Below are 13,294 nucleotides of genomic sequence, written 5' to 3'. Positions count from 1 at the left end.
AGCACGATATAATAATAAATTAATGAGTATTTACTATAAAAATAAAATGTATATGAACCTACAACCGATTGGAGTGCCAAAGAATTCAAGGGCTCCTTTTTGGTAGCTTAGCTCGGGCCTCCAAAATCTCAGGGCCGACCTTGTTCATTTGCACAAGTTCATACATTGAAGTGCCTAAGAATTCAAGTACTTATTTAGTTTGTAATCGAAAAATCAAAATCTTCACACTTTTAAACTAACATTATGTTTGGATGAGGGAAATAAACTTGGAATTTTGATAAAAGCTGGAATTTAAAAATTAACAGATACCAATTCCCTTGTTTGGATTCATAAACATAGAAATTTAGAATTTCCGCATGGGAAAAAATCTTGGAATTTTGGACCTCTAATTCCCATTTTAAATTCTATGTAAATAGGTGTCATTTCTGAATTTCCATTAGTGAGGGTTTAAAAATAACAAATTTCATTTCAAATTCCATTGTTCTTAACACTGTTTGAATGAAGAAATTTAAGATTACTAAGGAATTTTAAAATGATGGAAATTGAATTGACGGGATTTTATTTTCTAGAATTAGTGAATTCTCTTGTTTGGTTAACCTAAAATAAAATGGAATTGATTACGGAATTTGTTATTTTTAAGCTCTCAATCATAGAAATTGGGAAATGACACCTATTTACATGGAAATTAAACTTGGGAATTGGAGGTCCCAAATTCCAAGTTTTTTTTTTCACCCGGAAATTCTAAATTCCTATGTTTATAAATCTAAACAAGAGGACTGGTGCATGTCAATTCATGTAAAACAAGTCTAACTGACAGAGTGTTGTTAATTCATGTGTCATAATTTGGATGTGCAAGAAGTTTATACTTTAAGTTAGGGTATCAATAAAGGAAAATTGGCCAAAATAATCAAACATTCGAATCTCATTTGTTGAAATGATTAGTTTTTCAGTATGACAGTATTTGACTTTGTTTTATCATCAAAATTTGATTTTTGATCATTTTCGTGAATATTTCCCTTCATAAACATACACATATTATAATAGAAAATAATATGTGTATGTTCATATACGTTTTTTAAATAGAAAATAATCCTACAAGATTATTATCGTTTCCACCATGATCGTTTAGGCCTTGTGGGCCCTTGTTCTCATTGCTTTACCAATTGGCATTGTCTTTGCTTCCCTATTTGCCTATTGCATTGGAAAATTAAATTTTCAAAGTAGGGAAAAATATTATATATGTCCAATCTTTAATGTTTACATGTGGAAATGTATCAGTGAATTTTCTTTTAATATATAGAAGTATATTACACTTTATCATAATAGTGGAAAACAATAATGCCCATATATGTACTTTGGTGGTGGGTCGATCCCTAATCATCTTCTAACATTTAACAATTTAACTTACTAACACTATAGTTTGTAAAGAAAAATTAATCGAAATTTTGTAATAGTAAATTGATAATTAAGATGGTATACAAATGTTGGAACTACTTCAATGATAGTTCAATGATATATTTACACTAAGAGATGATATGCTTTGATTAAATCATATAATGGAACAACCATGATAATTTGAATTTCGTATTGAACCTGTCATCTATGAAATTCAAACGCAAGGCTTTTCATTTATTAGTGAAGATAAATACCTCTGAACTTATTAAGAGATATTGTTAGTAGCCACTTAGTGCTATAGTTTAGTGGTTCAAATTTGTCTTTGACGAGAATCGAACCTAAGGCCTCTCACTTATAAATAAAGAAAAATATCATTAAATCGTAGTACTAAATGGCAGAAAATAGACATTAACTAGTCAAGAGCCTTAACATTTGAGTGATTTGGTGTATTAATATCAGCACAGAGAACATAAGAAAAGGTCAACAGAATCACTCCATCATTTTTTGATGTCGATGTTTCCCAAATTGTGAAAGAAAAAAATGAGTTAAAGGAGTTAATACAAAAAGTCTAAATCATGAAGGTAGAATATCATGTTATATAAATATTATGTTTCTTATGTACTAATTTCTGCATTAAAAAATTAAACTAGCCGTTCTCTTTGAAAATTAAATAGGTAAAGGGATGAACTAACTAACAAAAAAAAAGGGTTTTAGCGCAGAGAACAATACTCACGGTCAATTTCTCAACTTCGCATGGAGCTCACTTGAACATCTATGAGTACATCGACAAACTTATATATATTGCACATAAGTAATGAACTTAATATGATTTCGTAATATGCCTTCACTAACTAGTTAACGTTTGAGCGTTACTGAATTGGTTAACGCTTGAATGTTATTGAATGGATCCTTGGGATACAGACCAGCATATCATTTCAATGGAGCTACAACCAGTTGAAAGAAGTGTCCATTCGGACACAGAGGAGGATGATGAACTCCATAATAATATCGTGGCGTTTCACTTCCCAATGTCGGAAGAATTACCAAGTCCGAATTCCCCATTCCACGTTGATAAAATAAAAATCATTGAGGAGGATGAGGAAGTAGGGTTGCAGTGGGCGGTTGATAAGAAAGAGATCACCGAGCAGGATGAGGAAGTTCAGTTGCAGTGGGCTGCAATCGAGAGACTGCCTACGGTTAAGCGGATCCGAGGCTCCATTTTCGACGTTGATGCTGAGACTGATAATGCAGCCAGCAACATTGGGAAAGAGTACGTTGCAGGGAAGAGGGTGGTTGATGTTACGAAGTTAGGAGCAGTTGAGAGGCATCTTTTCATAGAGAAGCTCATAAAGCACATTGAGAATGACAATCTCCGACTTCTGCAGAAACTACGTAAAAGGATAGACCGGTAAGTACGTGTGCATTAAAATTTGACTACTTAAGTGCTCTTTCACAATCATTGTTCATCTACTTCAACATTGCTGAAGGTTTCAGTCAATTGTACAAAGAATCATGCGAAAGAAATGAAGCTATGTAAAAATTTTCATTATTCGTTTAACCCTCATCGGTTGTCATACCTTCGTTGATTGTTTAACAAACATGTTTTTGCCTAGAGTGAATGTTAAATTGCTGACGGTGGAGGTGAGGCACAAGAATTTGTTTGTGGAAGCAGTGTGAGGCAGTAGGAGGAAAGCCGCTTCCAACACAATGGAATTCTCTTCTAAGCTTCTTATCAGTAAGTGTGTTTTGACAAATATTTAGGAGAGAAATGTTCAACAGGTCATCACATATTACAATTGAAGCAGCTATATTTAGTGATAAGTTCATGACATTTATCCTATAAATTTGATCAAGATACAACTTTTGAACAGGTTTTCACAAAGGTAATTTGGTGCAAATCTCCCGAAGCAAAGATAAGCATTCTAACAGATGTCTGTGGTGTCATCAAATCATCACGGTAAGCTAGCTTCAATTAAAACTAGAGTTACGTATCTTTGTATAGCAGACCGAGACAGAATAGTAAACCAGAAGATGGTTTTTATTGACTGAAGTTAACCGAGATTTGCAAATGAGGAGTATTAAAGATTTTTACTCATAACTATGGTTTCAAGTGCAGGCTTTCTCTCCTGCTTGGCCCCCCAGGATGTGGGAAAACCACCTTCTTATTTGCTCTTGCAGGAAAACTAGACAAATCTTTTAAGGTGAGAATTAGAAACCGAAAATTAATTCACGTAAGCAAAGGGGTCACTCTTAAGATACTTTTCTTCTCCGGTTCAAAAGCACGGAGAAGTTTTTTCTACATTAGAATTGATAAACAGAAGACGTGTATTAGCAGTCAGATTAATGCATGCCAATACTCGTTTTATTTAATTACTTGCGTATCAGTAAAACGCACAGGAAGTCAGGTATTAGACTGATACCAAGTCATTTCTTCAGGTTTCAGGGGAGATTTCTTATAATGGTTACAAGCTAGATGAGTTTGTTCCCCAAAAAACATCAGCTTACATTAGCCAGCACGACCTTCATCTGCATGAGATGACTGTGAGGGAAACAATTGACTTTTCCGCCCGCTGCCAGGGTGTTGGCAGTAGAGCTGGTGCATATTCCTTATCCCCTATTGCATTCACTATCGGGTTAGTCGTGTACTTCTATTGACTTATGAAGTTTAATTTCGATCGTATTTTATGCAGATATAATGATGGAGCTCAGCAGAAGGGAAAAAGAGCAGGAATAGTCCCCGATCCAGATATTGACACCTACATGAAGGTAATTGTAAAGTCTCATGACATTCCTTTTGGTAAATCTTACCACCCTTTTGTGTTAGAGGTTTTAGAGATTTACATAATACTCAAAGGCAATTTCAGTTGAAGGACAAAGTGAAAATCCCCAAACCGATTATGTTTTGAAGGTAAATTTTTCTCCAACCAGTGTTGGACTGGACAATGTTGACATGAAGTAGTTCAAACGTGACGTTTCTAACTCACTCTGACGTGAAATATGAATTACAATATTTTGGAATCTCCTTAGATGCTTGGACTGGATATGTGTGTGACACAATGGTTGGTGATGCATTAAGAAGAGGCATTTCTGTTGGCCAGAAGAAAAGGCTGACAACCGGTAGTGAAATCTTGAATCCGAGGGAAATTTGAATGTTATTATTAATTCCCATGTAGAAAAAAGTTTCAAACATAACATTCCTCTTCTGTTTAATCTTCAGGAGAAATGATTGTAGGTCCTACAAAAGCTCTATTTATGGATGAGATATCGACGGGATTAGACAGCTCTACAACCTTTCAGATAGTTACCTATCTTCAGCAGCTGGTGCATATCACAGATACAACTGCGTTGGTATCACTTCTCCAACCAGCACCTGAGACCTTTGATCTTTTGATGATGTAATACTAATGGAAGAGGGGAAGATAGTTTACCACGGTCCTTGTAGCCAAGCGGTTAAGTTTTTCGAAGATTGTGGTTTCAAGTGCCCACCAAGAAAGGGTGCTGCAGATTTCCTTCAAGAGGTGATCTCAAAGAAGGATCAAGCACAATACTGGAAGCATGATAACATTCCCTATGGTTATGTTTCTACAAACAATTTTTTTGAACTTTTCAGAGCAAGTTACTTGGGGAAGAAATTAGACGATGAGCTCTCAGAACCATACAATAAATCACAGTGCCATGATAATGCCTTATCATTTAGTACTTACTCTGTGAGCAATTGGGAGTTGTTCAAAGCTTGTATGGCCCGAGAGCTTCTACTCATGAAACGGAATTTCCTTCTCTACATATTCAAAACAGCTCAGGTTTACTGCCTAATGATATCACTTTTAGGGGTTGTACTTCTCAAGTTAAACTCAAAATCACTTACTATATTTTCTTTCTCTTTTTTCCTACAGCTTGTCATCACTGCATTTATTACAATGGCAATCTGTATAAGCACCCTTAGGACCTCGGATTTGATAAATGCAAGTTTTTTGATGAACTCATTGTTTGATACACTTATTCGACTTATGACCAACGGGGTTGCAGAGTTGTCCTTGACTGTTACTAGATTACCAGTGGTTTACAAGCAAAGAGGATTCAATCTGTATCCAGCATGGGCGTATTCTCTTCCAGCCTCTATCCTGAAGGTTCCATTTTCAGTGATTGATTCACTGCTGTGGACAGCAATAACTTACTATTTGATCGGGTACGCTCCAGACATAAAAAGGTAAGATCTCAACTTTATAGTCACACGACAGAACATGAAGGGCTTGAACAATAATCCTAATGATGCCTCAAGAATGTGCTATGGTTTTTAGGTTCTTCTGCCAGTTCCTTGTGCTAGTTGCTCTCCATCAAGCATCAACATCCATATGTCGTTTAATTGCTGTAGTTTTCCAAACTATGGTTGTTGCATCAACTTGCGGTATTTTAATCTTAGTGCTAATGTTTTTATCCGGAGGCTTCATCTTGCCACGATGTAAGTCCATTTATCGTATTTTTCCTTTAGTTACATGCAACTACAACTAGACTAATAAGGGGTGTTTTTGCATCCTCTTTACCTCCTGGTTGCGTTGGTTATTCTGGTGTTCACCTATGACTTATGGGGAAATCGGTACAACTCTAAACGAGTTCCTCGCCCCTCGCTGGCAAAAGGTACAACTCAAGATGATAAACTTTTTTCGTACCTGATCATCGAAGTCGAATAAGTGTTTTCACAGTGTTAATTCATTTTTTTAGGTCTCAGAGGGAAACACAACCCTAGGGAATAAAGTTCTAACCAGGCATGGTTTGAACTTTGATGGCTATTTCTATTGGATATCAGTAGGAGCATTACTCGGGTTCACAATGCTGTCTGATCTTGGATTTATTTTAGCATTAACTTACTTAGACCGTAAGTTCATTTTAATTGACAGATGATAACTTAAGTATTACAATCCACTTCATCAGTTTACTTAAGCTTTTCCTCATCCAGCTCCAAAGGTGTCTCAGGCTATTGTTTCGAAAAAAAGATTATCTCAACTTCGAAGAAGGGAAGCTCGCAAAACTGGTGCATGGTTGGAAAATGAATCAACTCTATCCGATTTATTCAAAACCATGGGAGAAAATATAACACTAGGTGAGATGAATTGTTACATCCAGTTTATCCGGGTTATCAGTTTCACATCTTCCATTCAAAGCAACGAGCAAGGACTTTTTTTAACAACTGAATTATTCAACTGTAAATCAATTTGTTAAACGGGGAGCATGGTCCTGCCGTTCGAGCCACTGACAATCTCATGGATGCTCTTTCTGGAAGGAAAACAGGAGGTAGTAACGTGGGAGATATAAGAGTCGGAGGGTACCCCAAGGTCCAGAAGACATTTGCAAGAATATCAGGATACTGCGAGCAGACTGATATACATTCTCCACAGATCACAGTAGAAGAATCACTTATGATCTCAGCTTGGTTGCGGGTGCCACACGAAACTGATCCAGACATAAAAGCTGTAGGATGATATTCTTTCAATTTATCAATAATATGCGAATTTCCTAGAACATATTAAAGTATCCTTTGCTTAATCTATGCAGAAATTTGTGGAGGAAGTCATTCAAACGATTGAACTGGAGGATATAAGAGATTCCTTAGTTGGCATTCCTGGACAAACTGGCCTATCTACCGAACAGCGCAAAGGGCTAACAGTTGCAGTGGAGATTGTATCCAACCCATCAATAATATTTATGGATGAACCCACGTCAGGCTTAGACGCCAGAGCAGCTGCAATTTTCATGCGCGTAGTAAAGAATGTTGTTTCCACAGGAAGGACAACTGTTTGCACAATCCACCAGCCAAGCATTGATATTTTTGAGTCATTTGACGAGGTAGTATAACGAGCATTGTCATGGAGTCCAAGAAAACTAAACCAAATCATAAAAGCCACTCGATCACTAACGGAAGACATTGATTTTTGCAGTTAATTTTGATGAAAGGGGAGGCCAAATCATCTCTTCTTGAGTTCTCGGTCATCACTCGAGTAAACTCGTCAAATATTTTGAGGACATTCGTGATGTACCAAAGATCAAAGAAAATTACAATCCAGCAACTTGGATGTTAGAAGTTAGGCAAAACTTTGTTTAGATTTTGCTGAAATTTATAAATCCTCTACTCAGTATAGGTAAGGGCATATCTCTAATATTTCCTTTATTTTAGGATTAATCATGTATTTATTTCAATCATCAAATTTATATGCTTGTTTCCTTCTTTTTCAAAGAGACACGGTCGAGTTGGTTAGCCGGTTGAGCGAACCAAACCCGGGTTCAAGGGGCTTGAACTTTCCCACTCCTTTTGCTCAAAATAGCTGGGTGCAGTTTTGAGGCATGTCTGTGGAAACAACACTTGTCCTACTGGAGAAGTCCAAAGTACAATCTAGCACGTTTCGCGTTTATTTTCGCTGCATCAGTGTTGTTCGGAACAATCTTTTGGCAGAAAGGGAAGGAAATGTAAGCCCCGACCCATTTCCACCCTCTTCATACCATATATTTCACAGAGAAAAGAAAAACAAAACTACACTAAATCCTGTGTTTTTCTTGTTCCTCGAGAAACAATGAGCAGGATTTGTTCAACGTGCTTGGGTTACTGTACGTTGCTGTAATATTCTTGGGCACAACCAATTGCTCGACGGTTCTGCCTTACGTGGCTACTGAGCGCGCAGTTCTGTACCGGGAAAGATTTGCTGGGATGTACTCATCAAACGCTTATTCGTTTGCACAGGTTTGTACATTTTAACTGGTACTATAACGTAGCTTGTAGTGGGAAGGTTTTTAACATGTCGAAATTTTGAATGTTGTTGTAGGTGGCCATTGAAATACCTTACACAGTGGTTCAAGCAATTTTGTATGTCATTATTACATACCCTACAATAGGGTACTATTGGTCAGCTACTAAGGTTTTCTGGTACTTCCATGCAACATTCTCTCCATTTCTCTACTTTGTATACCTTGGGATGCTAATAGCTTCTTTTAGCACAAGCCTGCAAGTAGCTTCCAGTTTCGCAACGGCAATCTACACCATATTGAATCTATTTTCCGGCTTCCATGTGCCCGGGCCGGTAACTGAATCTAACTCTCTCTTTAGGCCTGCTTGAGATTGCTTCTAGAAAGACTAAAAGAGTATGTAGTAAAAATTGAAGAGCTTTTATGGGAAGCCCTCCCAACTGCTTTTCTAGGAAGCATTTTGCAACGTAACTCTATTAAACAACTTATAGAAAAAGTATCATTTATAAGCAAAAGTTCTTTCTACAAAAACAGTACTAAACGGACCCTTAATATGGCGGTTTACAGTGAGCCTACCTGACCATGTTCCATATATATATATTTTATGCAGAAATTCCCAAGTGATGGATTTGGTTCTATTGGATTTCTCCTACATCATGGTCCCTAAATGCCCTCCTCAGTTCACAATATGGAGACATGAACAAAGAGATTTTGATTTTTGGGGAGCAGAAAATAGTTGCTTCCTTCCTTCAAGATTACTATGGCTTCCATCATGATCGTTTATTCCTCGTGGTGATTGTTCTCATTGCTTTCCCCATTGTTTTCGCTTCACTTTTCGCCTTTTCTGTAAGGAAATTAAATTTCCATAGGTAGAAATGGTGAGTCCTCTCATTGACGATGTTTGTATTCGTCTACGTACTCTTGTTTTTAAACTTAGCCATTCATGTATTAAATAAAGTTATCTTAGCCGTTCAATACTTGTCGAAACTATCCTATCTTCGACTGGAAAGTTGGTACAATTTTTGTAAATGGTGATTCAAATGGAATATATAGGGGGTTATGTGCTTTTGTGAGCTAAAAACTTCTTTGACTTTCTATGATACGAGATAAACTTGTGTACGGTTTCTAATTAGGTTAGCTATTTCAACGAGTGAGACTAGTTTGAGACGAGTGAAACCAAAATACAAGAGTTTTATGCTTTTGCGAAAGCTTCTCTGTGAATAATCGGGTTTAGATGCCATAAGGAAAACTAATAAAAATAACTTGAAAATTTTGAATTTTAACGATAATGACAAAATAAATAGTAAAGTGAATAGTACCAGGATTGACTTTTTAGTGTAAAAATGTGGTTTTTCATTAAAGTAAACAGTACCGAGAACTTTTTGTTAAAATTCCCTTATTTATAATGTGAGGTAAGATGAGACCAAAAGACGACAATTAATAACTCATTACGATATAAGTCTTCTCTTCTTACACAAGAAAGAGTAAACAATTCAATATTTCTTTTCAACCAAAAAGCACCCTGTTTGCCTATCTTTACAAGTTTACCGGTAGAATAACCTCCAGGTCACGAATACATTCATCGCTCTTTTATCTCTCTCATTACGTGATAAAATCATATTAGTTAACGCACCATCATGTCATTGTCCAAACCACTTTGGACATATTCTTGACTCCACACGCCAGCATCCAAGTAAAATTTATTATTATTCAACGTTACTGATATTGTTTATTACACTACCAATGTTGATTGTTAAACCATGAGTGACATTTGCACAATAATGCACTACTCAAAAGTCAATATAACAAAACTTACATCTTTGATCAAATTACCCCTAGGTTTTGTTGAGCCGGACCCTTAAATTTTGGGATAATTCCAGATCAATTGTCTACCTCAAGTGCCAACACATTCGAACAACAGCAGCACAAAATGTACGGAAAAGAGCGATTAATTTTCAAAAACAACGTGTTTACAGACCACCTTCCATAATTGTCCAGCAGCTGCTGCAGACAATATATACGTGAAGTTACATTCAAAACATTTCAGGCAATAACAAAAAGCAATTCCTCTGTTGAACACAGTTAAACACTCTTACAAATCGTCGTACAATTTTGCATGCTAGTTTAGAGATCGCATCAAGTTTGGAGAGAGACACTTATCAACTCTGTATGTACAATCATTTTCCACAAAGTTTCACACGGGTTATCAGTCTATCAGATCAATCCATACAGTCCTTGGCCAGAAACATAAAATTGGAGGAAGCAGCATTGCTAACACCCATCCGAGAATGGAAATGTTTGATTACCTGATCGATCGGCAATTTCACAATAAGAGTGTGCTGCTGCATTAGAAGAACTGCGGGGAACGGAGTTGCCCTGTGAGATTAGGGATTTTTGGAGCATACTGTTGCCTCCAAAGATCTCAACTAGACAACACTGCCAGACTCAGCTCCAGAAGCCTGATCACTTCAATTATCTTCAAAACTACTCTGATCACTTTGATTATCTTCAAAACTACTCTGATCACTTTGATTGCCTTCATCACTAATCTGATCACTTTGATTGTATTCGGCACTAATCTGATCACTCTGATTGTCTTCGGCACTAATCTGATCATTTTGATTGTCTTCGACACTAATCTGATCACTTTGATTACCATCAGCACCAATCTCCTGCTTCAAGTAGTAGATCTTGTCGTTCATACCTTCCTTACTATATGCCTCAACCATGACAGAGTATGTTGTGGAATCCGCTTGACATTGCTTCTCTTTCATCCGATTGAAAACTCTTTCCATCTCCATCAAATCCTCTGCCTTTGCACATGCAGCTATCACCGCATTGTAAAATGTGGTATTCTCAGGTATCTCAAACTTTCCAGCCAACTGAACGCAGCTAACCACCTTATGGAAGAGGCCTGCATTGGCATACCCATTAATAAGGCAGCAGAATGTTTTGGTGTCTGCTTTCATGCCCTCAGCACGCATCTGTTCAAATGTGTATTCCATGTTTTTTGCATCTCCTACATCCGCGAAAGCCTCTATCACATTGTTGTAAGTTGCGGTTGTCCATGGGAATTGAAGCTTGCGCATGTACTCCATCACAGTTGACATCTTATCATACAGCCTTTTCTTCCCGTAAGCACCAATCAGAATGTTCAAAGTGCGAGTTTCCGGCTCAATCCCAAAATCACGGAATTTCTCATACCATCTCTCCATCATATCTATCTGACCCTTGTTTCCAAACACGCTAAGGATAACATTCATTGTCCAGACATCAGGCTTGCAACTTGTACCCTCCAGCATCCCGGACAACACTTTTTCCATCTGGTCATACTTCCCGGCCTTACCATATCCACTCAACACTATGTTTTGGGTGACTGTATTCGGAGTTATTAACCGCTCAGCCATTTCCTCATACAAGGACTCAACTAAATCAAACTTCAAATGATCAACGCAAACCTTTATCAAGGTACTGTAAGTAAAAACATCAGGCTGGCATTGCGGGAGAGTCTTCATCAGGTTAAGAACAGAAAATGCCTCGTCAATCAGATTATTCCGGCAATAAGCCGCGAGCAAGGCTGTGTAAAGTTCAAGAGTTGGTTCACAGCCCTCTTCAACCATTGTATCGAAAAGCTGGCGGGCACGATTGGGTTGGCCGCACCTTCCAAGCATACCAATGAGCTTCATGTAAGTCCCTTCTTTCGGTTGATAAAATGGTTGTTCTCTAAGCATGTCAAACACCTGAACGTAATAGTACCCAATTTCATCATACATTTTCCAAACAAAGACACCCAATTAATTATAATTCCACTAAAATCATTCAGATAAAAAGATTACATTTTTCAAGAACATGGTTCAAGAAACTAAATTGGTAAGCATAAAAATACCATTTTTTAAAATTTTGCATCAATTTACATTCACCAGACTAAAAGCACACAAGAAAAAAGATGAAAAATTTCTTAATTTTTGTTTAGATTAAGGGCAAAAACCTCAAGAGCTTGGAGCCACTGCTTCTTGTCAATGGCGTCTGACAGGGCCTCCGTGACGGTGTTGACCCAGGCCTTGGCATTGTTCTTCCGGTCCAGCTTCTTCTTCACATTTTTCAAAGGGGGTTTTCTATAAATAGCCGGAATCGACGTCTCCGAGACCCCCGGGAATTCCCCTTGCTTCCAGTGCTTCTTTTTGTTGTCGGAAGACGGATATGAGGCGGAACGAGCGGAGGTTTTTCTGTAAGTCGCCGGTGTCGACGTCTCCGAGACGCCCGGGAACTCACCTCGCTTCCAGTGCTTCTTTCTGGTGTCGGAAGACGGAGATGAAGTGGAACGACCAGGGGTTTTTCTGTAATTCGCCGGAGCCGACGTCTCCGAGACGCCTGGGTATTCACCTTTCTTCCAGTGCCTCTTTCTGGTGTCGGAAGACGGAGATGGAGTGGAGCGACGGCTTACAGCTGGGGTGGCGAATGCGCGGAGGAGCAGCTTAAAGTTGGGGTATTGGGGTTTCTGGGAGGCTGCGGCGGCAGCGGTGGCGGTGGCGGTGGAGTTTTTGTTGAGAGGAAGAGGATGAGGAAGGAGAGAGGAAGAGAAGGAGAGAGAGATTGAAGAAGCCATGGATGGCTTGGCCTGCAAAATTGTTAGAGCAGTGAGGTGGATTTTAGAAGGCAGGGCATGCAAATGACCTCTTTACCCTTTATTTTCTTATCCTCTATTTTTTTTTTTTTCTTGAATTTCAGAAAATAAAATTTGAATAAATTACACTTTTTCAGGTCTGATTTGGGGAAAGTAATTCAAATAAGATAATAATTATGGTACTGGTTGGAATAGTGTGCGTTGATACTTGTACTTATGTAAAGTCAGATATTATCCAAATGCAGTGAGAGCTGTTCATTTGAAAGAGTCTCATGTTTTTATGAGAAGCGTGTAACGAATGTGAATGTGAGTGCGTGACGAATGACGTGAGCAGCTTCATTAAAGTTTTTCTCGAACTATTAATAAATTATTTGAATAAAATAATGATTTCATATGGAAACATGAACAAATTCATCTAAATGATTAAACTAATAAAATTAGAAAATAATTCAATCTCAATTTGCACTAAAAATGAAATAATGCACTAACAATAATTCTCAATTCCAAAATTCTTCTATACTTAACCTTGTTTAGTGTGCTTAT

General features: G+C 37.7%; 1 protein-coding gene and 1 pseudogene across 1 annotated transcript; one reads left to right on the top strand and one right to left on the bottom strand.

Annotated features, from left to right (window-relative positions):
- Positions 1-2,446: 2,446 nt before the first annotated feature.
- On the top strand, positions 2,447-8,498 carry LOC103944791 (annotated as a pseudogene).
- A 1,562-nt stretch (positions 8,499-10,060) lies between these two features.
- LOC103944678 (pentatricopeptide repeat-containing protein At3g06430, chloroplastic) lies at positions 10,061-12,770 on the bottom strand. Its single transcript, XM_048571566.1, has 2 exons — positions 12,116-12,770; positions 10,061-11,867 (listed from the first exon to the last, which is right to left on the bottom strand). The coding sequence occupies exons 1-2, from the start codon at positions 12,731-12,733 to the stop codon at positions 10,596-10,598; spliced, it is 1,890 nt and encodes a 629-aa protein (XP_048427523.1). The 5' UTR covers positions 12,734-12,770; the 3' UTR covers positions 10,061-10,595.
- Between the last annotated feature and the right edge of the window lie 524 nt (positions 12,771-13,294).

Source organism: the organism of the source record quoted next, unplaced genomic scaffold, assembly GCF_019419815.1.
Source record: "Pyrus x bretschneideri cultivar Hongxiangsu unplaced genomic scaffold, Pyrus_bretschneideri_v1 Contig6, whole genome shotgun sequence".
In the NCBI taxonomy this organism is placed as follows: Eukaryota; Viridiplantae; Streptophyta; class Magnoliopsida; order Rosales; family Rosaceae; genus Pyrus; species Pyrus x bretschneideri.
The sequence above is the reverse complement of the archived record's forward strand: the minus strand, read 5'-3'. Positions and strand labels throughout refer to the sequence as shown.